This window comes from Phyllobates terribilis, unplaced genomic scaffold (assembly GCF_046119375.1).
Source record: "Phyllobates terribilis strain yellow unplaced genomic scaffold, ASM4611937v1 Scaffold_12__6_contigs__length_324123572, whole genome shotgun sequence".
NCBI lineage: Eukaryota > Metazoa > Chordata > Amphibia > Anura > Dendrobatidae > Phyllobates > Phyllobates terribilis.
In genome coordinates this window covers 202,622,061-202,648,890 of record NW_027362772.1, presented here as the reverse complement: position 1 = coordinate 202,648,890, position 26,830 = coordinate 202,622,061, and the positions used below count along the sequence as shown (strand labels likewise).

At 43.9% G+C, this 26,830-nt stretch overlaps 1 protein-coding gene across 3 annotated transcripts in view; it reads left to right on the top strand.

The window, feature by feature from the left end:
* Positions 1 to 26,830, top strand: part of LOC141173207 (NXPE family member 1-like) — a 263,120-nt gene that overhangs the window by 209,943 nt on the left and 26,347 nt on the right. For all 3 annotated transcript variants that reach the window (XM_073657840.1, XM_073657838.1, XM_073657839.1), the window contains one exon: positions 3,789 to 4,007. In XM_073657840.1, the coding sequence (XP_073513941.1) occupies positions 3,789 to 4,007 (219 nt within the window). The remainder of the gene's footprint in view (positions 1 to 3,788; positions 4,008 to 26,830) is intronic.

The window sequence follows — 26,830 nt, the reverse complement described above, 5'->3', positions numbered from 1 at the left end:
TCACATGACTTGGGATATACATGACATTAAAATAAAGCTGATGGCGCAATGGCAAACATAGAAGCCATTGTTATTCTTCTAGGTTGCCAAAGAAACTAACTCTACCTCGGGATTGTGATGTAGGACTGATGGGTATAGATCAGTGCTTCCCAAACTCCAGTCTCCACACCCCTCCTCTCCCAACAGATCATGTTTTCAACATTTCCTTTATATTGCACTAATACAATGGACCCCAACCTTTTGTAACCTGAAAGCCACATTCAGCTCTGAAAGGAGGTCACAAGCCATATCCAAGGCCGCCCGAGTAGTGATATCCGGCTCCTGCCCACCTCTCCTCCCACAGAGCACTTAATACTGGTATAATGATAGCCAAAGCTTTCTCATAGAAACCACACATAGGCAGTATACTTACAACCAGTGAATCTCACAATAACCCCATTTAGTATTCTTGAGTTTTTAGACACTTCCACCACACTATCGCATCCAGTTTCAAGCAACCATCTAACCAGCAGTATTATTCAATCTCTAACTTGCCACACTTAATTTCTCTCTCCAACCCCTATGCCAGTATATGCAAATCCAGATCTGCTCTTCTGTGCGGGACTACTCCCAAAAGTCACCATCTGGATAGCTTCTCTTCATAACTGTTATTTGGACCTTGTCTTAATGCATTCATCACTGGCCCACAATCCAAATGTGGCTTCCAAGCCACAAGTTAGGGACCCCTGCACTGATGCAAAGTGTCTAGAGACACTGTGTTCCAAGAAGCCATTGTTGACATTGGACTGGTGATTAGCTATTCTCTATGGTATAGAATTACAGTTCAAAAAGGTTTTGATGAGGAAAGTTTGAGTACTGGAGGAGATGAAACAATTGACTTTGTGTAGAATGTTCTTGATAGGCACCTATAGGGTCCTACCAAACTGGGGATCAAACCCTCTATCCTTTTGGATCTTATTTTTCACACTTTAATGGGAGCCAGTAAGTTAAACTAAGTGTGTGACCTTCTATATGTTATTCTGAATCTTTTGGGTAAACTAAACAATACAATTACAAAACAAAAACACGTGCCTTAGAAAAAGCTTCTGGGCCCTCATACTAATTCAATACTTGCACTATTGTGAACACCAATCTGTTAAAAAACAAGTTATACAGTGGCACATAAAAGTTTGGGCACCCCTGGTCAAAATTACTGTTATTGTGAAGAGATGAAGTGATCCCTAAAAGACCTAAAGTTAAAGATTACACATTTCCTTTGTATTTTAGGAAAAAATATATTTATATATATATAGTCGTTTTTTACATTTTAAAAATTACAAAAAGAAAAATGGGCCAATGCAAAACTTTGGGCACCCTGCATGGTTAGTACTGAGTAGCATTCCCTTTTGAAAGTATCATAGCTTGTAAATGCTTTTTGTAGCCAGCCCAGAGTCTTTCAATTCTTGTTTGAGGGATTTTCATTGATTCTTCCTTGGAAAATTCTACCAGTTCTGTGAGATTCCTGGGTCTTCTTGCATGCACTGCTATTTTTTCAAGTCTAGTCACAGATTTTCAATTATGTTCAGATCAGGGGACTGTGAGGGCTAGTGTAAAACCTTCAGCTTGCACCTTTTGAGGTTGTCTATTGTGGATTTTGATGTGTGTTTAGGATCATTATCCATTTGTAGAAGCCATCCTCTTTTCAACTTCAGCTTTTTACAGATGGTGTTATGTTTGCATCAAGAATTTGTTGAAATTTCATTAAATCCATCCTTCCCTCTACCCGTGAAATGTTCTCTGTGCCATTGGCTGCAACGCAATCCCAAAGCATGATTGATCCAGCCCCATGCTTAATGGTTGGCAAGATGTTATTTTACTGAAATTCTGTGCCCTTTTTTCTCCACACATACTTTTGATCATTGTGGCCAAAGAATTCTATTTTAACCTCATCGGTCCACAGAACTTGTTTCCAAAATGCATCAGGCTTATTTAGATGTTCGTTTGCATACTTCTGACGCTGAATTTTATGGTGAGGACGCAGGAGTGGTTTTTCTTCTGATGACTCTTCCATGGAGGCCATATTTGTGCAGGTGTCTTTGTACAGTAGAACAATGTACCACAACTCTGGAGTCTGCTACATCTTTCTGAAGGTCTTTTGAAGACAAGTGGAGGTTCTGATTTGCCTCTCTAGCAATCTATGAGCATCTGTCACTGAAATTTTGCCAATGGCTCCAATTTTTTGGCACAAGGTTAGAGGAGGCTGGGTTTTTATAAAGCTGGGAAATTTGCATCACCTGGCCTTTCCAAACGATGATAGTGAACAAGCCCTAACTCTAAAAGGCTAATTAAGGTCTGAAACCTTGGTCAAAGTTATCTAAGCACACAAATCTACAAGGGTGCCCAAACTTTTGCATTAGTCCATTATCTTTTTTGTAATTTTTAAAATGTAAAAAATTAAAATTTATATATACAATACATATTTTTTGTTCTGCCTAAAATACAAAGGCAATGTGTCATCTTTAACTTTAGGCCTTTTAGAGATCATTTCATCTTCAACTTGCTTAGCTGTTCACAATAATAGTAATTTTGACCATGGATGCACAATCTTTTACATGCCACTTTTACAAGCATTAGACATAATAACATGCAGTTAAAAAAAAAGATTTTTCTCCCACATTTGTCATATATCAATGTTAGTCTGCTGCTGATGTAATGTACAAGGAATAAGTTAATGTACTACCTTGCTGTAAAATAGTTTATAGTGTTTGTTTCAGTCAGTGAGAAAATAAACCAACATATTTTTATTACGTATTTTTTTGTATTATTAATCGCTATTATTTAATAGTGGTAATAATAATATTATTATTAATTATTATTATCATTTAATGGTAATATTGATTATTAGTTTTTATTAGTAGTAATTAGTATATTATTAGCATGTATTAATATTATTTATTATTTATAATTAACATTACTTATTATTAGTAATTTGTATAGGCATATTTTATTGTTCATATTAAATATTAGCATATTTTATTCACATGTAATGTATTTAGTGATGAGCGAATGTGCCGAAATTCAAATTCAGCCCAACTTGGAGAGGAAATTAGCATCAAACTTATTTGATGTGCTTCACATGTTACTTTATTATGCTCTGCAGCCATTCCAGCTCATTATAAACCTATAAACCTCTACCTCACTGCTCACGTGTCTGGCCATCACTGTTCTGCAGAGCTCCCTGCAGTCTCTTTACTTTTGCACCATACACAACGACACAACATCCTCTTTCTTCATTATCTTCATCATCACTATGTGATGGGTCTTCCAATCTTGAGGAGGTTTCTGATGTCATGACACATGTCATAATATCGTGATGCCATGGTGTATGTCTCTAAAGGACTAGTCAGCGCCTAGGACAACACACGTCATAATGTCAGTAGGATACTCAGTGCTGAAAACCCTGATGCAGAATGAAGATAGAGGAAGAAGACATCACATGCCGTGGAGAAGAAGAGACTGAAGGGAATTGGGCAAAGGACCAGATGGGGGCTTTGGAAATGTGACGTGTATAACTTGAGGCGAATTCCATTTGCTTCAAACCAATTTAATTATTGATCTTAATATGTATTATCAATTATTATTATTACCATTATTATGTCATAATTATTACCTTGCATTACTATTGTATGTTATGCAATTCTTTTTTTTTATTTTCATTTCTTCTTATTATTATGTTTCATCAATTTACAAACTGTCATAAGCAGCCATATTTAGATGTAATATTTTCTTTCTTTTATATATTTTTCTAGATTCTAGTTCAAAAATAGAATCCACCTGTAAGACTGGAACAAGCTTAGAATATCCCAGTGGATATGTAATAGAGGAACTCTGGTACCCAAAAGTGTGCAAAATGCAGACCTATCACACTATGGAGGAAATGAACACATGTATGAAAGGAAAGTTCTTTTACATGTTTGGAGATTCGACAATGCATCAGTGGATGACATATCTTGAAGGAAAACTACAAAGTAAGTCTAAAGCCGGACTATTATTTACAGACTTATTAAGTCATAACCGTAAAGTTTTAATTTGAAGATAAAGAAACACATTGGCCCGAATTCATCAAGACAGGCGATATTTATGCTAGTTTTGTTGACGGGTCCACAAGCGTGAGATGCACCAAAGTCATTTATTTATTTATTTTACTCACTTACAGTGGGTACAGAAAGTATTCAGACCCCTTTAAATTTTTCACTCTTTGTTTCATTGCAGCCATTTGGTAAATTCTAAAAGTTAATTTTTTCTCTCATTAAAGGGAATGTGTCACCCCCTGGATGATATCAGACCTCTACTATGGCCATACAGGGTATAGAAAAGTAAATCTATACATACCTGTATGGCCTATAGCAGAGATCTGATTGCAGAGAAATCTGGTTTTAAAAAGTCTGTTTTCCAGAGGCATGGCGTCCGGGGGACACCAAGCAAACCCCTCCTATCTGATTACTATTCCCCCAAATTCCGCCTCTGTGCTAAATTACCATATCCCCCCCTCCCCTTCATGTCATAGGGCCCTGTGACAGGCCCTGTAACGTGCCCTGCTCGGCCTCCTCTCCCGCGCATGCGCAAATCATGCCTCTGGCCCCATTTGGCTGCGTACTGCGCCTCAGCCTTGTATTGCGCAAGCGACGGTGAGTCACTTTGATTTCCGCTCTGCTGGCAGTACGCAGCCAAATGGGGCCAGAGGGAAAGAAAGCACGCTCCATGGTAGCGGCGCTTTGCACATGCGCAGGTGGGGAGGCAGAGCAGGGCACATCACAGAACCTGTCATAAGGCCTGTGACGTGCAGGGGAGGGGGGAATATGGTAATTTAGCACAGAGGCAATGATTTAGGGGAATAGTAAGCAGATAGGAGGGGTTTGCCCATAGTAGAGGTGTGATGTCGCCCAGGGGGGTGACAGATTCCCTTTAAAGTACACTCTGCACCCCATCTTGACTGAAAAAAAACAGAAATGTAGAAATGTTTGCAAATTTATTAAAAAAGGAAAACTGAAATATCACATGGTCATAAGTATTTAGACCCTTTGCTTTCCTTCACTGGAGTCCAGTTGTGTTTAATTAAACTGATGGGACTTGATTTGGAAAGGCACACACATGTCTATATAAGACCTCACAGCTCACAGTGCATGTCAGACCAAATGAGAATCATGAGCTCAGAGGAACTGCCCAAGGAACTCAGACACAGAATTGTGGCAAGGCACAGATCTGGCCAAGGTTACAAAAGAATTTCTGCATTACTCAAGGTTCCTAAGAGCACAGTGTCCTCCATAATCCTTAAATGGAAGAAGTTTGGGACCACCAGAAGTCTTCCTAGACCTGGCCGTCCAGCCAAACTGAGCAATCGTGGGAGAAGAGCTTTGGTGAGAGAGGTAAAGAAGAACCCAAAGATCATTGTGGCTGAGCTCCAGAGATGCAGTAGGGAGATGGGAGAAAGTTCCACAAAGTCAACTATCACTGCAGCCCTCCACCAGTCGGGCCTTTATGGCAGAGTGGCCCAACAGAAGCTTTTCCTCAGTGCAAGACATAAACCCAATTGAGCATCTCTGGAGAGACCTGTAAATGGCTGTCTACCAACATTCACCATCCAACCTGATGGAACTGGAGAGGATCTGCAAGGAAGAATGGCAGAGGATCCCAAAATCCACGTGTGAGAAACTTGTTGCATCATTCCCAAGAAGACTCATGGCTGTACTAGCTCAAAAGGGTGCTTCAACTCAATACTGAGCAAAGGGTCTGAATACTTATGAACATGTGATATTTCAGTTTTTCTTTTTTAAGAATTCCCTTTAATGAGAAAAAAATGAACTTTTTAGAATTTACCAAATGGCTGCAATGAAACAAAGAGTGAAAAATTTAAAGGGGTCTGAATACTTTCCGTACCCACTGTATATAGCGCCATTAATTCCACAGCGCTTCACAGACAATATTGGCATTAGAAGACAAATACCTCGTAATGAATTTTGCACATCTTCCAGCTAGCATGCGCTAGTGTATGAAATGTACTCCAGTGAAGTACTGCATTTAATGTATCAGAATTGCACCCCATTTTATCACTATCTATACTAAAACGATCAGAAATCTTGCAATTTTTCACGTGGCATTTAGGTCTAATATTAAGCTCATACTTCCTGTTCTATAGAGATCATTTTCAGCAGCCCCATGTAATTTAGCAGAAATTTACTGGCTCTCTCTCCAGGAGACTTTTTTTCAGCATGCACTGATCTGGGCAAAGATCACTGTCAAGGGAGGTGGAAGACGTAAGCTGTGGCCATCACCTACTGTAAATGGTGGATGTTGTGTTATCTACCTTATATGTTTTCTGTCATGGTATCCCTGCTAGAGATAAGTGGATTAATCTTCGGAGGGCTGAGTTTCAGTCGAATTTCTTGTTCCACACGAATTCGAACAATCTGCGATTTGATTCACTAGGATGGTCTGTGCCATTTCATACCCTGCTGAAGAATCACTGAATAAGCTAATAGCATCCGCCACAGCCGTGTGGACTTCACACAATGCCCTGCAGCAATCAGACCACATAGTTTAGCCCACCCAATCAGGGGGGCTATCACAGCCAGTATAAAAGATAGAAGCCAGCCAAGGAATGACATGTTATGCTCATACTGTGTATGAATAGGAGCGCTCAAAGCACACACGATAGGGATAGAAAAAGACTAACATGAGTGTGGTGTACCACTTCAGTAGTGATGTACCAGAATGAAAATGGGAGTGATAGCTTTAATCTGTGAATACTAATCCAAAGATTCAAGTGATATATAAGGAACCACTGTAGCAGTATAGTCACTTAGTGTGACTGTGAATTGATTGATCTCTGATATACTGAAGTAACAGCATCTAAATTGCTAAATTTTTTTCACAGTGCAAGCAAGGAGGGTCTGTATTAAAGCCCTCATTGCTAATTGTGCAACTAAAACCAAATTCTAAATTCAAAAATTGTGTGCCACTGATAGTGTGACCTCACAACAAATTTTGCTTTTTTATAAAAAAGCAACAAAAAAACAAAATAGAAATCTCCATAATCCTGAAACTTAAGCATAACTAACAGTTTACCTACCAAAGTTGTGCGCATTATTAAAAAATAATATTTTAAGCCCGCTTTATTGAATACATTGGCCAGTTTCAGGTGCTTGCTTTTGAGACCTGATTCTTTTGGGGCGTGATTTTTTTCACCTTTAATAGATCTCTTAATAGGTCTTTAATAGGTCTATTTTTATTTTTTTCTGTTTTAATTCTCTAATTTAGATACACTTCATGACCATACTGCCTGCTGTTGCCAAATGTTAATTTCTGGTTGTGAACCAACATGTAGCAACTTCACAATCCTGAATATTCAGTTTCCTTAAATTATGTTTCAGTTTGGTTGAAAGTGGAGAATCATCAATATTTAAAAAAATAAATATATAAAAATTATAAAAAAAAATAAAGAACAATATGATAAAAAAAATTAATGAAAGGTTAAGGTTTTGCAGCTATTTGACTAGTTGCATTTAACAATCATAGGCGTCACAACAATATTGCTGGCAATTGTTGCATATTATTTCAATGCATGCACCTACATAGCGACCTCATTATTTAGGGTTAAAAAAAAATTTGTTAAAGGTGGGAGAATTTTAAACGAAAAATATTCCCCCCCAAAATAAATAAATAAAACAAAACGTGAAAAAATATATAAACACAGTGTAGGGATACACTCTCTCTGGCAGTCAGTAGCATTCCCACAGGCAATGCGGTCTGGTTCAAATATCTGAAGTTTTATTACTTTCATAAGACTCTAGTAGTTACAAAAACAAAATAGCATCTTCTGGGCACAAAAGGAATGACTGGAAAATAAACAGTTTGTGCACTTGTGACAAGTAATATCAGGGCAGACTCATCCGTTCAAAAGATAGTCCTTTCCCTATCAGCTTCAGGCAGAGGCTGCCAACCCTAAAGGACGTTTCTTCCTCACACACATAGACCACAGTCTCTCACCCATGCGGCAATCCTGGCATTTCCACTGGCTCAGTTTGGTCAGCAACAAACGGTACTCTGCAGCTCCCAGCAGAATCCACACACTGCTCTGTTCCCTGCAGCACACTGAACACCAAGTGAACCTATTTCCTGGTTCTAGACAAAACTAGGCAGGTGCCTCTAATCAAACCCTGCACAGCTGGGATTTAATCCTGTCCTTCCCAGCTTTCTTACAACAGTTACACACATTTTACTTTTTGTCTACCTATTTCGATATTCCATTCTGCAATGATACAACACCTAATTGTACTGTGATTTGTTGCTAGGCAGTGTTCCTACCCTCTAGCATTAGCTTTACATGGTCCTTTTTTGCCCAGATGAGTACATGTCCTTTACTGCAATAATTTATTTACAAATTTTGGGTTAAGTGAACACATTTAACTGTGCAGGTCTGTTTATCCAGACCTATTTAAATCGTCAAATTAGAGACACATACACACCTCACTAATATTATAAGCAGGCTGTTTTTGAATTACCCTTTTGTCCGTCTTGTGACCCCTGCCAGCATTTAGTATTTCTCATTGATGTCATTTATTTTTGAGGTTCACTAAGTTTGTCAACAAAGTTTAAAAACAAATTAAACATTGTCTTTGTGTCCAAAATGTATGCTAAGCCCAAACGTGGCACAGTCAACAGAATTGGTTGGGAGATAGAAAAAAAACATAAGTCCCATTAGAAGTAGGTGTACCAAACGCAGGTTGCATGGGATGGCAGCTGAGGTGTTTCTGCTCCCCACAGGTGGAGTGGGCCCCGGGGTAGTGTGGAGTTTGATGGTGGTGATGCTGGGACTTGTAGTGCAGGCGGATGGCGCAGCAGAAGTAACTGACAGAGACAGGGGATTCGCTTCAATACCTTTTCTGGTGCGGATGTCAGCTACGGTCCAGGGTACTCAGTAGGATGGGTGCACTTCAGGACTTCTCCCCAGTGAGTGGGTATAAGGCCTCCTGGTCCGTGTCTGCCTCTCTGTATGCTCCTGGCCTGCCTGCAACTGGGCCTAGCTTATGTGTCGTGCTGTTCCTTCACCTGTGGCTCGGTAGTAGGATCTTCTGCTGGTAACCACTCTCCCTGGACGCTGGGGCCTTGTGGTTCCTGGTCCTGTAATGGGTCTAGCTTCAGGTCATCCAGGGACTTGTAGTCCTCCTGGAATGCCGGTGATCCCTACGGGGTATAAAGGGACCCTGTAGGCGCGGACCTGGTGTCCGGTTTATATATCGGGGTGAGCCTATGATGCTCCTCTGCCCCCTCAGCTCCTCTCTCCTTTCTCCTCTTGCCTTCGGCCACACTCGGGGCCCTCAGAACTCAGCAGCAGACGCGCTGCATCTTCGCTGCTCTCAGCGTCAGCACGCTCTCAGACTCTCTCTCAGTCTGACTAAACTCTGCACTGAGCTTCCTGGCTCCACCCTCCATATATTTATCCCTAACGGGCTCCCTCTGGTGGTGTGAGGTGGAAGGGTGGAGGTGTTTGTATGTAATGAGGGCCTCTTGTGGAGAAGTCCGTCCATGCACCCTTGGTCCTGTGGTACCTGTGCACAGCAGGGTGACACATATAAGTGGGGAGGAAACAGAGGGAATAATGTAGTATATGTTCCGTAACTCATCACCATTAGTGTTGAGCGAGCTCTAAAATGCTCGGGTGCTCGAAGCTCGGGCCGAGCTCGCCGTGATACTCGACCCGAGCAATGAGCCCAATGTTAGTCTATGGGAGACCTGAGCATTTTTGCGGCGGCACCCCCGGCAGTCTGTAGAAAGCCTAAAAAGTGCCCAAAACGATAGTGACAGTGCTCAAAAGACATGAGGACAGCATGGGCATCACCGCAGGAAGCATTTCTGACCCCCAGGTCACTGCTGTCAACAACGTGGTCAGGGGTATTAAGCCACTTTTACGGGGTCACAAGAAAACGTTCAAAAACAAACTGAAAGTGCTTTCCTGTGAAATATGTTAAGGAAGTTCCTTTCCAGGGTAAAGACTTGTGTATAAGCTAAAATAAATAACTAAAAACAAAAATACTCCTCCACACCTTGGGCTATGTTCACAAGTAGCATTTTTTATGCATTTTTGCACTTCTGTATTGCTTTCAACCGTGACAAATGCATTCACCGGGAAATGTCATTTTAACATTTTACAACCTTATCTGGCCATGTGCTGTGTGACACATGCATACAGTGCTGAAAAGACATGGGAACAGCATGGGGAAGACCCCTGGAAGCATCTCTGACACCCAGGTCACTTCCTAAAAGTGTGCCCATCAGCAGTGATCCTTGCCGCATCAGAAGATGCAGACTTGCAACTATCCCCGTGCAAGTCCTTCTCCCAGAGCAGTGTTCAGTTGTACCTCCCCCATTCCTTGCAATGCAAGCGAAAGTATGCAACCTGCCACCCACGCACCCCCAGGCTGCAATAGCATACTGCAAGCTTGCTTAGGCATGTGGAGGCAGACGCCAGCCACCATGTCATGGCTGCGTCGGCGGCCTGGTATCCATACTTAGTCCCCAGCCGCCCGGCGGCCGGGTGTCCACACACGGTCCCCAGCCGCCTGGGGGCGGCCGGGTGTCCATAAACGGTCCCCAGCCGCCCCTATTTGAAGGACAGCCTAACCAAAAACACGTGGACAAGTGAATGTGGCCAGGGATGGTCCATCTCACGCCTTCACACTGGGTTAATATTGTGGAAGCTGGGACACAGTTGGACACTGGGATGCAATACTTCCTCCAGACATAGAGGATTGCGGGTCCTGGGTCAATCAGGCTTCAACACAAAGTTCAAAAAGTAGACAGCAGCAGTGGTCAGCCTCCTACACAACGAGTAAATTATTCATGATCATGAGGCCATCCATCTCCTTAGCTTTCTGCTCCTTGGAATGCAAGCGCATGTATGTAGTAGCGGCTAGGCCTGAGGTGGTCAGCATTTTGGCGCATATTCTACCTCCTCCGAGGATTGCTGGATGTTTTACTGCTACTATCCCAGTTCTATGACTCCCGTTAAAACAAAGCTTCAGGCGATGAATGATGGATGAGGTGGTGGCAAAGGAGAAAGAGCAGGAGGAACAGGGACCATTCACATCAATATCAGGCCAGTCAAACACACATGTCTTGTAGGATATGTTTCTGTACCAAAAGGAGCGGTTCGGCTACACAGTTATAGGGCATACAGTGAGTGCAATGCCTACCAAAATTTCAAGGCACTCCAATGCCCATTGGAGGTGACATGGAGGTCAGAGGGCCTTAACTAAACCGTTTTTTCCTTTTATAGCAACTGGGTCTCCTGTGCACTGTTGGCCTAAGCAGTAAATGGAAGGCTTTCCAAAAATTATGAGCAACTGCAATGGCCCTTGAAACAGACGTGGATTACAGCATACTAAAAACCTTCTACCCATTATTGGGGAGTGGGTCTCCCTTAGTGTTCGCCTATGCATTGAAAAGCAAAAGCTGACTAAAATTAGGAGGAAATGCAATGCCCGTTGGAAGAGTCATGGAGGTTCGAGTTAATTAAAAACAACATTTCAATGCCCCTTGGAAGAGCTGTGGAGTTCAGAATGGTTTAACAAGACGGTTTGAATGCCCCTTGGAAGAGACGTGGAGGTCACAGTAGCTTAACAAGATGGTTTTAATGCCCCTTGGAAAAGTGGTGGAGGTCACAGTAGCTTAACAAGACGGTGTTAATGCCCCTCGGGAGAGACGTTGAGGTCACAGTAGCTTAACAAGACGGTTTTCATACCCCTTGGAAAAGTGGTGGAGGTCACAGTAGCTTAACAAGACAGTTTTAATGCCCCTTGGAAAAGTGGTGGAGGTCGCAGTAGCTTAACAAGATGGTTTAAAAGCCCCTCGGAAGAGACGTGGAGGTCCCAGTAGCTTAACAAGATGGTTTTAATGCCCCTTGGAATAGACGTGGAGGTCCCAGTAGCTTAACAAGACGGTTTTAATGCCCCTTGGAAAAGTGGTGGAGGTCACAGTAGCTTAACAAGATGGTTTTAATGCCACTTGTAAAAGTGGTGGAGGTCGCAGTAGCTTAACAAGACGGTTTTAATGCCCCTCGGAAGAGACGTGGAGGCCACAGTAGCTTAACAAGACGGTTTTAATGACCCTTGGAAAAGTGGTGGAGGTCACAGTAGCTTAACAAGACGGTTTTAATGCCCATCGGAAGAGACGTGGAGGTCCCAGTAACTTAACAAGATGGTTTTAATGCCCCTTGGAAGAGACGTGGAGGTCCCAGTAGCTTAACAAGACATAGTAACATAGTAACATAGTTTGTAAAGCCGAATAAAGACTTGCGTCCATCAAGTTCGACCTGTTAGTTCTGTAATTGCTAAAGTTGATTCAGAGGAGGGCAAAAACCCCAAATGATTTAGCCAATCTTCACCTGAGGAAAAATTCCCTCCCGACTCTGAAACCAGCAGTCAGAATAAATCCCTGTATCAACCTACTATTTTATTTTATTTTTAAGTATATGCTGAAATCTGCCTGGTATCTAGAAATGCATCCAGTCCCCGCTTGAACTGGTGTAGTGAATCCGACATTACCGTCTCCTCACTCAGTGAATTCCATATTCTCACTGCTCTTACCGTAAAGAACCCCTTCCTATGCTGGTGCTGAAACCTTTTCTCTTCCAGTCTTAGTGAATGCCCTCTTGTTACCGTAATATCCCTCCTTTTGAACAAATCCCGGGCAAGATCTCTATACTGTCCCCTAACATATTTGTACACATTTATTATGTCCCCCCTCAACCTTCTCTTTTCCAGGCTAAATAGTCCTAGTTTTGCCAACCTCTCTGGGTATTGCAGTCCCTCCATTCCCTTTATTAATTTTGTTGCCCTCCTTTGTACCTTTTCAAGCTCATTTATATCCTTTCTATATATTGGGGCCCATAACTGAGCACAGTATTCCAAGTGTGGTCTGACCAGTGCTTTGTACAGTGGAAGAACAATGTTCTCATCCTTTGCAGCTATACCTCTTCTGATACATCCCATTACCCTGTTTGCCCTTACAGCAGCGGCCTGACTTTGGGCACTCCAATTTAGTTTGCTATCAATTAAGATGCCCAAGTCCTTCTCCATCTCTGAATTCCCCAATGATTTCCCATTCAGTGAGAACTGGTGACTTCCATTTTTCCTTCCCATATGTATGACCTTACATTTCTCCTCGTTAAACCTCATTTGCCATTTAATGCTCCACCTACCCAGCTTATCCAAATCCCTCTGTAGGTCTGCACTGTCCTCTTTTGTATTAATTGTTTTACATAACTTTGTGTCATCTGCAAATATTGATATTTTACTATTTATCCCGTTGACTATGTCGTTAATAAAGATATTAAATAACATTGGGCCTAGTACAGACCCCTGTGGTACCCCACTAGTGACGCTTACCCAATCTGAGTATATTCCATCTATAACCACCCTCTGCCTTCTATCCCTTAGCCAGACGGTTTTAATGTCCCTTGGGAAAGTGGTGGAGGTCACAGTAGCTTAACAAGACGGTTTTAATGCCCCTCAGAAGAGACGTGGAGGTCCCAGTAGCTTAACAAAACGGTTTTAATGCCCCTTGGAAGAGACGTGGAGGTCACAGTAGCTTAACAAGACAGTTTTAATGCCCGTTGGAAAAGTGGTGGAGGTCACAGTAGCTTAACAAGACGGTTTTAATGCCCCTCGGAAGAGACGTGGAGGTCCCAGTAGCTTAACAAGACGGTTTTAATGCCCCTTTGAAGAGACGTGGAGGTCCCAGTAGCTTAACAAGACGGTTTTAATGCCCCTTGGAAGAGACGTGGAGGTCCCAGTAGCTTAACAAGATGGTTTTAATGCCCCTTACAAGAGCCATACAGTACAGCATATTACAAGCATTATTTCCATTATTGGGGAGTGGGTCTCCCATAGTCTTTGCCTATGCCTTCCAAGCAAAAGCTGCCAAAAATTAGGACGGAGGAACTTGCAATGCCCCTTACAAGAGCCATGCAGTACAGAATATTACAAACATTATTCCCATTATTGGGGAGTGGGTCTCCCATAGTCTTTGCCTATGCCTTCCAAGCAAAAGCTGCCAAAAATTAGGATGGAGGAACTTGCAATGCCCTTACAAGAGCCATGCAGTACAGCATATTACAAACATTATTCCCATTATTGGGGAGTGGGTCTCCCATAATCTTTGCCTATGCCTTCCAAGCAAAAGCTGCCAAAAATTAGGACGGAGGAACTTGCAATGCCCCTTACAAGAGCCAAGCAGTACAGCATATTACAAACATTATTCCCATTATTGGGGAGTGGGTCTCCCATAGTCTTTGCCTATGCCTTCCAAGCAAAAGCAGCCAAAAATTAGGACGGAAGAACTTGCAATGCCCCTTACAAGAGCCATGCAGTACAACATATTGCAAACATTATTCCCATTATTGGGGAGTGGGTCTCCCATAGTCTTTGCCTATGCCTTCCAAGCAAAAGCTGCCAAAAATTAGGACGAAGGAACTTGCAATGCCCCTTACAAGAGCCATGCAGTACAGCATATTACAAACATTATTCCCATTATTGGGGAGTGGGTCTCCCATAGTCTTTTCCTATGCCTTCCAAGCAAAAGCTGCCAAAAATTAGGACGGAGGAACTTGCAATGCCCCTTAAAAGAGCCATGCAGTACAGCATATTACAAACATTATTCCCATTATTGGGGAGTGGGTCTCCTATAGTCTTTGCCTATGCCTTCCAAGCAAAAGCTGCCAAAAATTAGGATGGAGGAACTTGCAATGCCCCTTACAAGAGCCATGCAGTACAGCATATTACAAACATTATTCCCATTATTGGGGAGTGGGTCTCCCATAGTCTTTTCCTATGCCTTCCAAGCAAAAGCTGCCAAAAATTAGGACGGAGGAACTTGCAATGCCCCTTAAAAGAGCCATGCAGTACAGCATATTACAAACATTATTCCAATTATTGGGGAGTGGGTCTCGTATAGTCTTTGCCTATGCCTTCCAAGCAAAAACTGCCAAAAATTAGGACGGAGGAACTTGCAATGCCCCTTACAAGAGCCATGCAGTACAGCATATTACAAACATTATTCCCATTATTGGGGAGTGGGTCTACCATAGTCTTTGCCTATGCCTTCCAAGCAAAAGCTGCCAAAAATTAGGACGGAGGAACTTGCAATGCCCCTTACAAGAGCCATGCAGTACAGCGTATTACAAACATTATTCCCATTTTTGGGGAGTGGGTCTCCCATAGTCTTTGCCTATGCTTTCCAAGCAAAAGATGACAAAAATAAGGACGGAGGAACTTTCAATAATGGCAACATGGACCACGGTCACCCTGGTGGTATAGTGGTGGTGGAGGCTGAGGATAAGGAGAAGAACATAAAAGAGCCGAAATGAGGAAGCGTATACCCATGTGTGGGTGTGAAGCGGTGCATGTGAATACACCTCCCGAAATAACACAGTGGATTTGACTTTGTTACTCTGCTGTCATTTGGTGGTGATGAGAAGACTGGCCCAATCCAGCCCTTGTTCATTTTGATAAGGGTCAGCTTGTCAGCATTGTCAGTTGACAGGCGAGTGCGCTTATCAGTTATAATTCCCCCAGCGGCACTAAAAACACGCTCCGTTAACACGCTAGCGGCAGGGCAGGCCAGGACCTCCAAGGCGTACAGAGCGAGTTCATTCCAAGTGTCCAGCTTGGATACCCAATAATTAAAAGGCACAGAGGAATCACGGAGGGCGCTGGTTCGGTCGGCAAGGTACTCCCTCACCATCTTTTGAAACTTTCCACTCCTTGTGAGAGTACCCCGCACCTCAGGGTCTGTCCGAAGGGAGGGTCTGAGAAAACTGTCCCAGAACGTTGACAGTCTTCCCCTGCCTCTGCTGGATTGGAGTTGCGTCTCTCTCGCACGTACGCCTTGGTTGGGCAACGAACTGTGACCTCTGCCGCTAGTGTGTTCAGATGGGAATTTTTTTAACAGTTCTGCAGCAAGGGCCTTCTGGTACTGCCCCATTTTTGTAGACCTCTCCACCTCAGGAATAAGAGAGTGAAAGTTCTCCTTGTAGCGGGGGTCTAAAAGTGTCACCAACCAGTAATGACTGTCACCCAACATTTTGACAACGTGAGGGTCACCGTTAAGACAGCGTAACATAAAGTCAGCCATGCGTGCCAGACTGGTAATGGGCAAGACTTCCGTGTCCTCACCAAGATGACGACTGACCATGCTCTCCTCCTCCTCCTCCTCCCCCCTGTCCTCAGGCCACCCACGCTGAACCGACGGTATGACAGTTGTACAGGTACTACCGTCTACAGCGCATGATACTAGCTCCTGTTCTTCCTCCTCCTCCTCCATCTCCTCTCCCTTATTGTCCCCCAATGCATGTTGGGATGAGATGAGGCTGGGCTGTGTGTAATCGACCGCTACGGCTTCTTGATCCATCTCATCATACTCTGGCTGCAATGCCTCCTCTTTAATTCTCTGCAGAGAGCATTGCAAAAGACAGACAAGTGGAATGCTGACGCTAATGATGGCGTCATCGCCACTCACCATCTTGGTGGACTCCTCAAAGTTTGTCAAGATGGTACATATGTCAGACATCCAGGTCCACTCCTGAGGTCTTATGTGTGGAGTCTGACCTGAATATCGATGGCCTTGTTGCAGCTGGTAGTCCACAACTGCTCTCCTCTGCTCACAAATCCTTTGCAACATGTGGAGGGTAGAGTTCCAACGTGTGGGGACATCACACACCAGTCGGTGTGATGGAAGCTGCAAACGCTGCTGCAACACAGCAAGGGCGGCGGAAGCTGTAGCCGACTTGTGAAAATGAGCTGACAGGCGGCGTACTTTGACGAGCAGATCTGGCAACTCAGGGTACGATTTAAGAAACCGCTGAACCACGAGGTTAAGCACATGAGCCAGGCATGGTAAGTGTGTGATCTCGCCTCAGAGCCGCCACCAGGTTACGGCCATTGTCACACACGACCATGCCTGGATGTAGGTTCAGCGGTGTCAGCCACAGATCTGCCTGCTCTTTCACAGCTGTTCACAACTCACAAGCAGTGTGAGGTTTCTCACCAAAACTTATGAATTTCAGCACAGCCTGTTGCCACTTGGCGGAGGTAGTACTGTGACGCCCAGATGCGCTTGGTATCACAGATCTTAGAAGAGTGCATTAATGGAATCCTCCACAAGAGGCCCCCATAAACATTCACACATCTCCACCTTCCACCTCAGACCAGCAGAGGGAGCCCGTTAGGGATATAAATAATGAAGGTGGAGCTAGGTAGTTCAGTCAAAGTCTAGTCTGGAGTCGACAGAGAGCCAAGTCTGTTGAGAGAGTTCCTGCAGTAAAGAAGCCTGAGAGAGGTTAGTCTGCAGTGGAGCACAGCCCAGACTCAGTTGTAGCTCAGGATAGTGAGCTTTAGGTGTGCCGGCGCCATAAGATCGGTGAAGCGCGGCAAGCTGCCGTTAGTGTGTATAGCCTAGTGAGGGCCCGAGTAGGCCGAAGGTGAGAGCAGAGTTAGTGCATAGGGGGCAGAGGAGCTTAACTAGCTCACCCCGAAACATAAACCGGACACCGGGTCCGAGCTTACTGGGATCTCTATGACCCAGTAAGGCATAACCGGAATCCCTGGAGAACTACAGGTCCCAGGATCACTAAAGTGCTGATACGTAACAGAGCCGGGAAACACATAGGCCCCGCAAGCTGAGGAGCGTGTATTCCGAGAGAAGGCCCTACCACAAGGTCAGCCAGCGCAGGACAGGGACAAAGTTATGCCTAGCCCCAGGCAGGTCAGAAACTTACTACACAGAGGCAAGAAACAGGAGGCCCTACACCCGCTCATTGGGGAGGATCCTGACATGCACCCTTCACCCTACAGTGCTCCGGGATGTGCCTGAATTTCCACCAGTAAAAGGTACTGAAGTGACTATCGTGTCCGACCCGGTTCTTGCTCTGACCCGGCTGGGTCTCGCCTGCCTGCATCCCCCCTCCTACGCTGCCCTGAGGCCTAGCTCCACCTGTGGGGAGCGATACCATCTAAGCTGCCTTATCACCGGCCTCAGTGGACTGCCGCAGCGCTGGTGAATCTCACCAGAAACCACAGGTGGCGTCACGAACTTAAATAGAACTAATAAACAAACCAATCCCTTTTTAAAAGCTGACCCCAGAGTACGGGCTTGGGAGCCAACCACCGCAACATCCCCAAGGTCAGGCCAAAAGGCCCAGGTACCGAGTCGTCCCCATTCACACTGGGCGAGTCAGTACTGCAGTGCTTCCAGCTTGTAACTGATGTGGTGATATCTGAGATGGAGGCTGAACATGAAGAGGAGGAGGAGGATGATGCGCAGGAGCTGTACACTGTGGGGGCAACTCTGACTGACATAGGGCCCGCAATACTCGGTGTGTGGAGGATGTGTTCCGTCCCAAGGTCCGACTGGGTCCCGGCTTCCACTATGTTTACCCAGTGTGCCGTCAGGGAGATGTACCGTCCCTGGCCACAAGCACTTGTCCACGTGTCCGTTGTCAGGTGGACTCTCCCAGTAACTGCGTTTTTGAGGGCACGGCAGATGTTTTGGGACACGTGCTTGTGTAGTGCAGGGATGGCACACGGGGCAAAATAGTGTCGGCTGGGGACCGAGTACCGAAGGACGGCCACCGCCATAAGGTTGCGGAAGGATTCCGTCTCCACCAGCCTAAAAGGCAGAATTTCCAACGCAAGCAGTCGTGAAATGTGCGAATTTAGGATTGTGACCTGTGGGGCGTTAGCTGCGAATTTCCGCTTTCGTTCAAAGGTCTGGGATATGGACAATTGAACGCTGCGGTGGGACGTGGACGTGGACGTTGATGCTGTTTCTTGAGAAACTGCCATAACAAGTGAAGACTGAGAGGAGGGGGCATCTTTACATGCAGTATGGACAGGGGATTGCCTTGCACACACAACAGGGGGTTCTATTGCACGCACAACAGCGGAAGAAGCAGTGGTGACACCCGCTGACACTTGTCGTGGACCCTGGGGTTCGCCCCACAAAGTCGGGTGCTTTGCTGCCATGTGCCTGATCATGCTGGTGGTGGTCAGGCTGGTAGTTTTGACACCCCTGCTGATGCTGGCACGGCACGTGGTACAAATGGCCTTTTTGGGGTTATCAGCAGAGTCTTTAAAAAAATTCCAGACTCTGGAAGACCTACAGGTTGTACTGGCAACGTCCCTCGTGTTGGTGTTACGGGGAACTGTTGCCTGCCTTCTGTGTGCGGCCACCACACTGCTTCTTCCTGCCTGTTGGGGTACTCTGCCTCCCTCCCCCTGTGTGCTGCTGGCCTCACTCTGCATGTCCTCCTGCCACGTTGGGTCATTTACTAGATCATCCACCACCTCCTCCTCTTCCACTTGCGCACCACGATCCTCCTCCTTACTTCCTGGCAATTGTGTCTCGTCATCGTCCACCTCTTGTGACAAATTGCCAGCGTCGACTTCCTCTGGCAGTGGCTGTTCAAATATTTGGGCATCGCTACATGGGATCTTCTCTTCCACCACTTCAAGCGGAGCAGGCGAGGGGCACAAATCTGGAAATGGACCAGTGAACAGCTCTTCAGAGTGTCCAAGTGTGGGATCAGTTGCTGTCTGACGACACTCGGCATGGTGGGAGGAAGGAGCATCAGGGTGAGGAGGAGTATGCGGTCGAGACTCACGGCTACTAAGATTTGACCGTGTGGAAGACAGACCGGAGGTGGCGGAGCCAGGTAACTGGAAGTATTATCTGCTATCCAATTAATAACCTGTTCACACTGATCAGTTCGCAATACTGGTGTTGTTCTGTGCTTCCCTAGTAATTCGGTCAAGAATTGGGAGCGAGAAGATGTCGCTGTTGGTTTTGGCACATTTTCACCTTGGCCACGGCCCCGTCCTCTGCACGCACCATCACCAGAACGTCCAGTTCCACGTCCCTTGCCACGCGCCTTGCCCATTGTAAAGGAAGTAAAATAGCTTACACTCGCACTATCAATGGAAAAAGGGTAATAAAAAGTAGATTAGAACCGTGGAAGAGGAAAACCACAGTTCTATTTCTCTGGCCTACACCCGACTGTTTTAAACAATCTGAACAATCAGAGAGAAACTATTACTGTTTTTCTTTACGGAAAAAATACCAAAAGCTGGATAATAGAGATTTTTTACTGTGGGACGGCAAAACCACACTTATAATTTACTGGTGTATACCAGACTCTTTTAAACAGATATATTGGTGTCTGAACAATCAGGAGACACTATTACTGTTTTTCTTTACGGAAAAAAATGCCAAAAGCAGGATAATACAGAGATTTGACCCGTGGAACTGCAAAACCACAATTCTATTTCTCGGGCCTACACCAGACTATTTTCAACATATATATTTGTGTCTGAACAATCAGGAGACACTATTACTGTTTTTCTTTATGGTAAAAAATGCCAAAAGCAGGATAACACAGATATTTGACCCGTGGAACTGCAAAACCACAATTCTATTTCTCGGGCCTACACCAGACTATTTTCAACATATATATTTGTGTCTGAACAATCAGGAGACACTATTACTGTTTTTCTTTATGGTAAAAAATGCCAAAAGCAGGATAACACAGATATTTGACCCGTGGAACTGCAAAACCACAGTTCTATTTCTCGGGCCTACACCGGACTATTTTCAACAGATATATTTGTGTCTGAACAATCAGGGAGACTCTATTACAGTTTTTTTTTACGGCAAAAAATGGCAAATGCAGGATAATAGAGATTTTTTACCGTGGAACAGCAAAACCACAGTTATAATTTACTGGTGTATACCAGACTTTTTTAAATATATATATTTGCGGCTGAACAGTGAGCGACACACTCAAACTGTTTTTTTTTAGATACAAATGGCCCAAAAGTGGATAATACAGAGGTTTGAACCGTGGAACTGCAAAACCACATTTCTGTTTCTCTGGCCTACACCAGACTATTTTCAACAGATATATTTGTGTCTGAACAATCAGGGAGACACTATTACAGTTTTTTTACGGCAAAAAATGACAAAAGCAGAATAATAGAGATTTTTTACCGTGTAACAGCAAAACCACAGTTATAATTTACTGGTGTATACCAGACTTTTTTAAATATATATATTTGCGGCTGAACAGTGAGCGATACACTCAAACTGTTTTTTGTAGATACAAATGGCCCAAAAGTGGATAATACAGAGGTTTGAACCGTGGAACTGCAAAACCACACTTCTGTTTCTCTGGCCTACGCCAGACTATTTTCAACAGATATATTTGTGTCTGAACAATCAGGGAGACACTATTACAGGTTTTTTTTTTACGGCAAAAAATGCCAAAAGCAGGATAATAGAGATTTTTTACCATGGAACAGCAAAACCACAGTTATAATTTACTGGTGTATACCAGACTTTTTAAATAATTATATTTGCAGCTGAACAGTGAGCGACACACTCAAACAGTTTTTTTCAGATACAAATGGCCCAAAAGTGGATAATACAGAGGTTTGAGCCGTGTAACTGCAAAACCACACTTCTGTTTCTCTGGCCTACACCAGACTATTTTCAACAGATATATTTGTGTCTGAACAATCAGGGAGACACTATTACAGGTTTTTTTTTACGGCAAAAAATGACAAAAGCTGGATAATAGAGATTTTTTACTGTGGAACAGCAAAACCACAGTTATAATTTACTGGTGTATACCAGACTGTTTTAAATATATATATTTGCAGCTGAACAGTGAGCGACACACTAATACTGTTTTTTTTTAGATACAAATGGCCCAAAAGTGGATAATACAGAGGTTTGAACCGTGGAACTGCAAAACCACACTTCTGTTTCTCCTGGCCTACACCAGACTATTTTCAACAGATATATTTGTGTCTGAACAATCAGGGAGACACTATTACAGTTTTATTTTTATGGCAAAAAAAGCCAAAAGCAGGATAATAGATATTTTTTACCGTGGAACAGCAAAACCACAGTTATAATTTACTGGTGTATACCAGACTTTTTTAAATATATATATATATTTGCGGCTGAACAGTGAGGGACACACTCAAACTGTTTTTTTTAGATACAAATTGTTAGAACCCTCCTGTTAGTTTTTGCTCTCTTGTGTTTTGCGGTCACGTGATCAGCTGCCTATATATTCCAGCCCCGCCCTTCTGGCTTTGCTGGACTTCAGTGTTTTCTAGACTGTCTTTCTAGCCTGGTGCTTCGGTGCCTATCTCTGTCAGTTTGCTTGGTCTTCTGGGATCTCTAGTACTTTTTGTCAGTTTGTCTTTGTGCTCTGCAACAACTTCTGTTAGGAGGTGTCCCATTTTTGTCCCAGTCCTTAGTTCTTTTAGGGACCCCTCCCTTTATTCTATAGGTCTCTGTTCAGACTAGCCGAGGACGAAGGCGGGTCTGTTCACAAGTAACAGGCAGCCCGCTACATCATAGTGATTCAGCTTAGTCTTACTGTAGGGACAGCCTTCCCTATCTTTCCTTAGTTTATGTTGCAGATCATAACACAAATGGCCCAAAAGTGGATAATACAGAGGTTTGAATCATGGAACTGCAAAACCACACTTCTGTTTCTCTGGCCTACACCAGACTATTTTCAACAGATATATTTGTGTCTGAACAATCAGGGAGACACTATTACAGGTTTTTTTTTACGGCAAAAAATGCCAAAAGCAGGATAATAGAGATTTTTTACCGTGAAACAGCAAAACCACAGCTATAATTTACTGGTGTATACCAGACTTAAATATATATATTTGCGGCTGAACAGTGAGCGACACACTCAAACTATTTTTTTTAGATACAAAAGGCCCAAAAGTAGATAATACAGAGGTTTGAACCGTGGAACTGCAAAACCACACTTCTGTTTCTCTGGCCTACACCAGACTATTTTAAACAGATATATTTGTGTCTGAACTGTCACAGAAGGGATTAGGTTGGCGTGCACTCGGTCATAAGTCGAGGTGCTGATGCAATAGGCTTGTAGGTCCAAATTAGTACAATGCATTTAATTCATCGCACTCTCATAATCTTTGAAAGAAGTGAATGTTTTGCTTTAAATAAATCACTTCTTTCAAAGATTATGAGAGTGCGATGAATTAAATGCATTGAATTGTCACAGACACACTTTTTTTTTTTGTTGAGGGGGGGGGGGACACCAAGAGGTTAATAAGACGGGTATTTGTACAGTGTGACGGAGGAAAAAAAAAAGAGGATTTAGATGAAAAAAAAAAGGATTTTTCCTGGCCCCCGAGACCTGGAGCTAAGTCCAGCAATTTCAGCAACAGGAGCACACAGGACTGTAATGCAGCGTTTGCTGGTATAACCACTGCGTCTCCTATACAGTCTGCCTGCCTGCCTGCCTGAAATCTGGGATGGATATTAGTCCTGAGAAGGACTGTTTGTTTGATCAGGCAGCCTTTACAGACCCTACACTAACTATTTCGCAGTATAAATCTCTCCCTAAATCAGCAGCGCTGTTGTTATGATCTGCTACAGGGACTAAGGAAAGACAGGAGAACTGTCCCTACAATAGAACTAAACTAGATCCCTACGATGTAACGGGGAACCTGATCCTGCGATCAGACCCGCTAAAGTCCTCGGCTAATCTGAACGAAGACCTATAGATGTGAGGGAGGGATCCCTACAAGAACTAGGGACTGGGATAAGTTGGACACCTCCTAGCAGAAATAGTAGCAGTCAAAGACAAACACACAACAAAAAGCATAGAGGTCAGAAGACCTAGCAAAACTAACAGAGAACGGCAGCAGAGCACCAAGCTAGCTCAAGAGTAGTAAATACAATGAAGTCCAGCAAGACCAGGAGGGCGGAGCCGGATTAAATAGGCAAAAATGGTCATGTGACCAGCAAACCAAAAAAAAACTAACAGGAGAGTTCTAACAGTACCCCCTCTTCTAAGAGGATCCTCCGGATCCCCTTGGCCCAGGCTTACCAGGAAACCTCCTGTGAAACGCTCTGACCAGTCTGGAAGCAGAAACATCATCCGCCCTCACCCATGAGTTATCCTCAGATCCGAAACCCTTCCAAGCGACGAGATACTGCAAACTCCCTCTATACTGTCTAGAATTTAGGATGCGGGAAATTTCATATTCCCCGTCCTCCACCACCGGAGGAACAGTGGCAGAGGCGTCACCATCCGACACATCAGCTTTTTTCAACAGAGAAACATGAAACACCGGGTTAATCTTCCAGGACGTAGGAACCTCCAACCTAACAGCAGATTGGTTAACTATCTGAAGCACCTTAAAGGGCCCTACGAACTTGGGACCCAATTTTTTAGAAGGAATCCTCAATCGCAGATTCTTAAAAGGACAAACAAACCAGGTCACCAACAGCAAACAAAACCTCTTGCCGTTTCCTATCAAAGTACCTCTTAGATTTTTTGTTAGCCTCCTGAAGATTACCACGCACATCCGTCCAAACTCTCTCCAAATCACCGGAAAAACTCTCCTCCTCAGGCACAGCCGAAACCAATTTGGAGAATGACCCAAAAGACGGATGTCTCCCAGAACAACAAAAAAAAGGCAAACACCCAGCAGAAGAGGATGTATGGTTGTTAAGAGCAAATTCAGCAAGTGGCAGAAACTCAGACCACCCCTCTTGATTGTCTGCCACAAAACAACGCAAGAACTGCTCAACATCCTGGTTCTTCCTTTCTGTCTGGCCATTAGACTCAGGATGATATCCAGATGAAAACGACAAATGAACTCCCAACCTGTCACAAAAGGCACGCCAAAAACGAGCCACGAACTGAGGTCCCCTATCAGAAACAATGTCAGTAGGAACACCATGTAGTCTGACAATTTCCTTGACAAAGGCCTTAGCGAGTGTCTTAGCGCAAGGCAGTTTGATGAAGGGAACCAAGTGACACATCTTGCTAAAACGGTCCACGACCACCCAGATGACCGTGAAACCTTCAGAGGGGGGAAGGTCAGTAATAAAGTCCATAGCCAGATGTGTCCAAGGTGCACTAGGAACCTCCAGAGGGCAAAGCAACCCTGCAGCAGGAGCATGCGAAGACTTGGATCTAGCACACACAGTACATTGGCGCACCCACTTAATGACTTCCTTCTGCCATCCAGGCCACCAAAAACTGCGACCCACAAGTCTCTTGGTCTCAGAAATTCCTGGATGACCTGCCAACCGAGACTCATGACACTCAACAAACAAATCTCTCCTAAAGGTCCTAGGCACAAACAACCTCCCATGGGGAGTGTTAGATGGGGCATTCTCCTGAGCTTTAAGAATCTCATCCTCCAAAACGGAGTCCAAAGCAGCAATCACAACACCTTCTTGTAAAATGCTCTCCTCTTCCTCCTCAACACCGACCATGGGAGAAAAGCTGCGAGACAAAGCATCCGCTTTAACATTCTTGGTACCCGGGATGTAAGTAACGGAAAAATTAAACCGCGAGAAAAAAAGTGCCCACCTAGCCTGACGGGCATTCAAGCGCTTGGCAGCATAAAGATAGATCAGATTTTTATGATCAGTGAAAACCTGAATGGGAAATTCAGCACCTTCCAAGAGGTGACGCCAGTGTTCAAATGCGAGTTTAATAGCCAGCAATTCCCGATTACCAATATCGTAATTAAGTTCAGTCTCAGAAAATTTTTTTGAAAAAAAGGCACAGGGTTGTACTCCATCCTTGTTTTCCTGAGACAACACCGCACCGACCCCCACCGAAGATGCATCAACCTCAACCAAAAACGGCTTAGTCACATCAGGCTGCATAAGGATGGGAGCAGAGGTGAACCTCTCCTTTAGAAACACAAAAGCTTCAATGGCCTCAGAAGTCCACTGAACCGCATTAGCACCTTTCCTGGTGAGATCGGTCAGCGGTTTGACAATAATAGAAACATTTTTTATGAATTTTCTGTAATAATTGGCGAAACCCAAAAACCTCTGTATCGATTTCAAACCAATAGGCATAGGCCATTCCTGCACAGCTTGAACTTTCACCGGGTCCATCTCAAAACCTTCACTGGAGATAATGTAGCCCAAAAAACTAATTCTCTGTACAGCGAACTCACATTACTCCAGCTTAGCAAAAAGCGAATTGTCCATTAATAACTGTAATACCTCACGTACGCTGCGCCAATGAGACTCCAGATCAGGCGAATAAATCAGAATGTCATCCAAATACACAACCACATTTTTGCCGATTAAAGGTCTAAGGATGTCATTAATAAGATTCTGAAAAAATGCTGGAGCATTGGTAAGACCAAAAGGCATAACCAGATTCTCAAAATGACCCACAGGAGTGTTAAAAGCAGTCTTCCATTCATCACCCTCCTTCATGCGCAACAAATTGTATGCCCCCCGGAGATCAATTTTAGAGAACCACTTGGCCCCTACTAACTGGTTAAATAAATCAGGAATCAATGGCAGTGGGTAAGGATTGCGTACAGTAATTTTATTAATCTCACGAAAGTCCAGACAAGGACGTAAACCGCCATCTTTTTTTTTTACAAAAAAAAATCCAACAGCCACAGGAGACTTGGAAGGCCTAATGTGACCGGCGGCCAAGCTTGTCTGTATGTATTCCTCCAAAGCCTTTCTCTCAGGAATAGTAAGATTAAATAAACGACTTTTAGGAAGAGTCGCTCCAGGGACAAATTCAATGGTACAATCATAGTCTCTATGGAGAGGCAAAATTTGTGACTCCTCCTCAGAAAAAACTCTCCAAAAATCCTGAATAGGTACAAGCAATTCCCCTTTATCCACAGCAGCAATACGTCCGTTACAACACTTGTCATAACACTTAGGGCTCCAGGACTTAATTTCA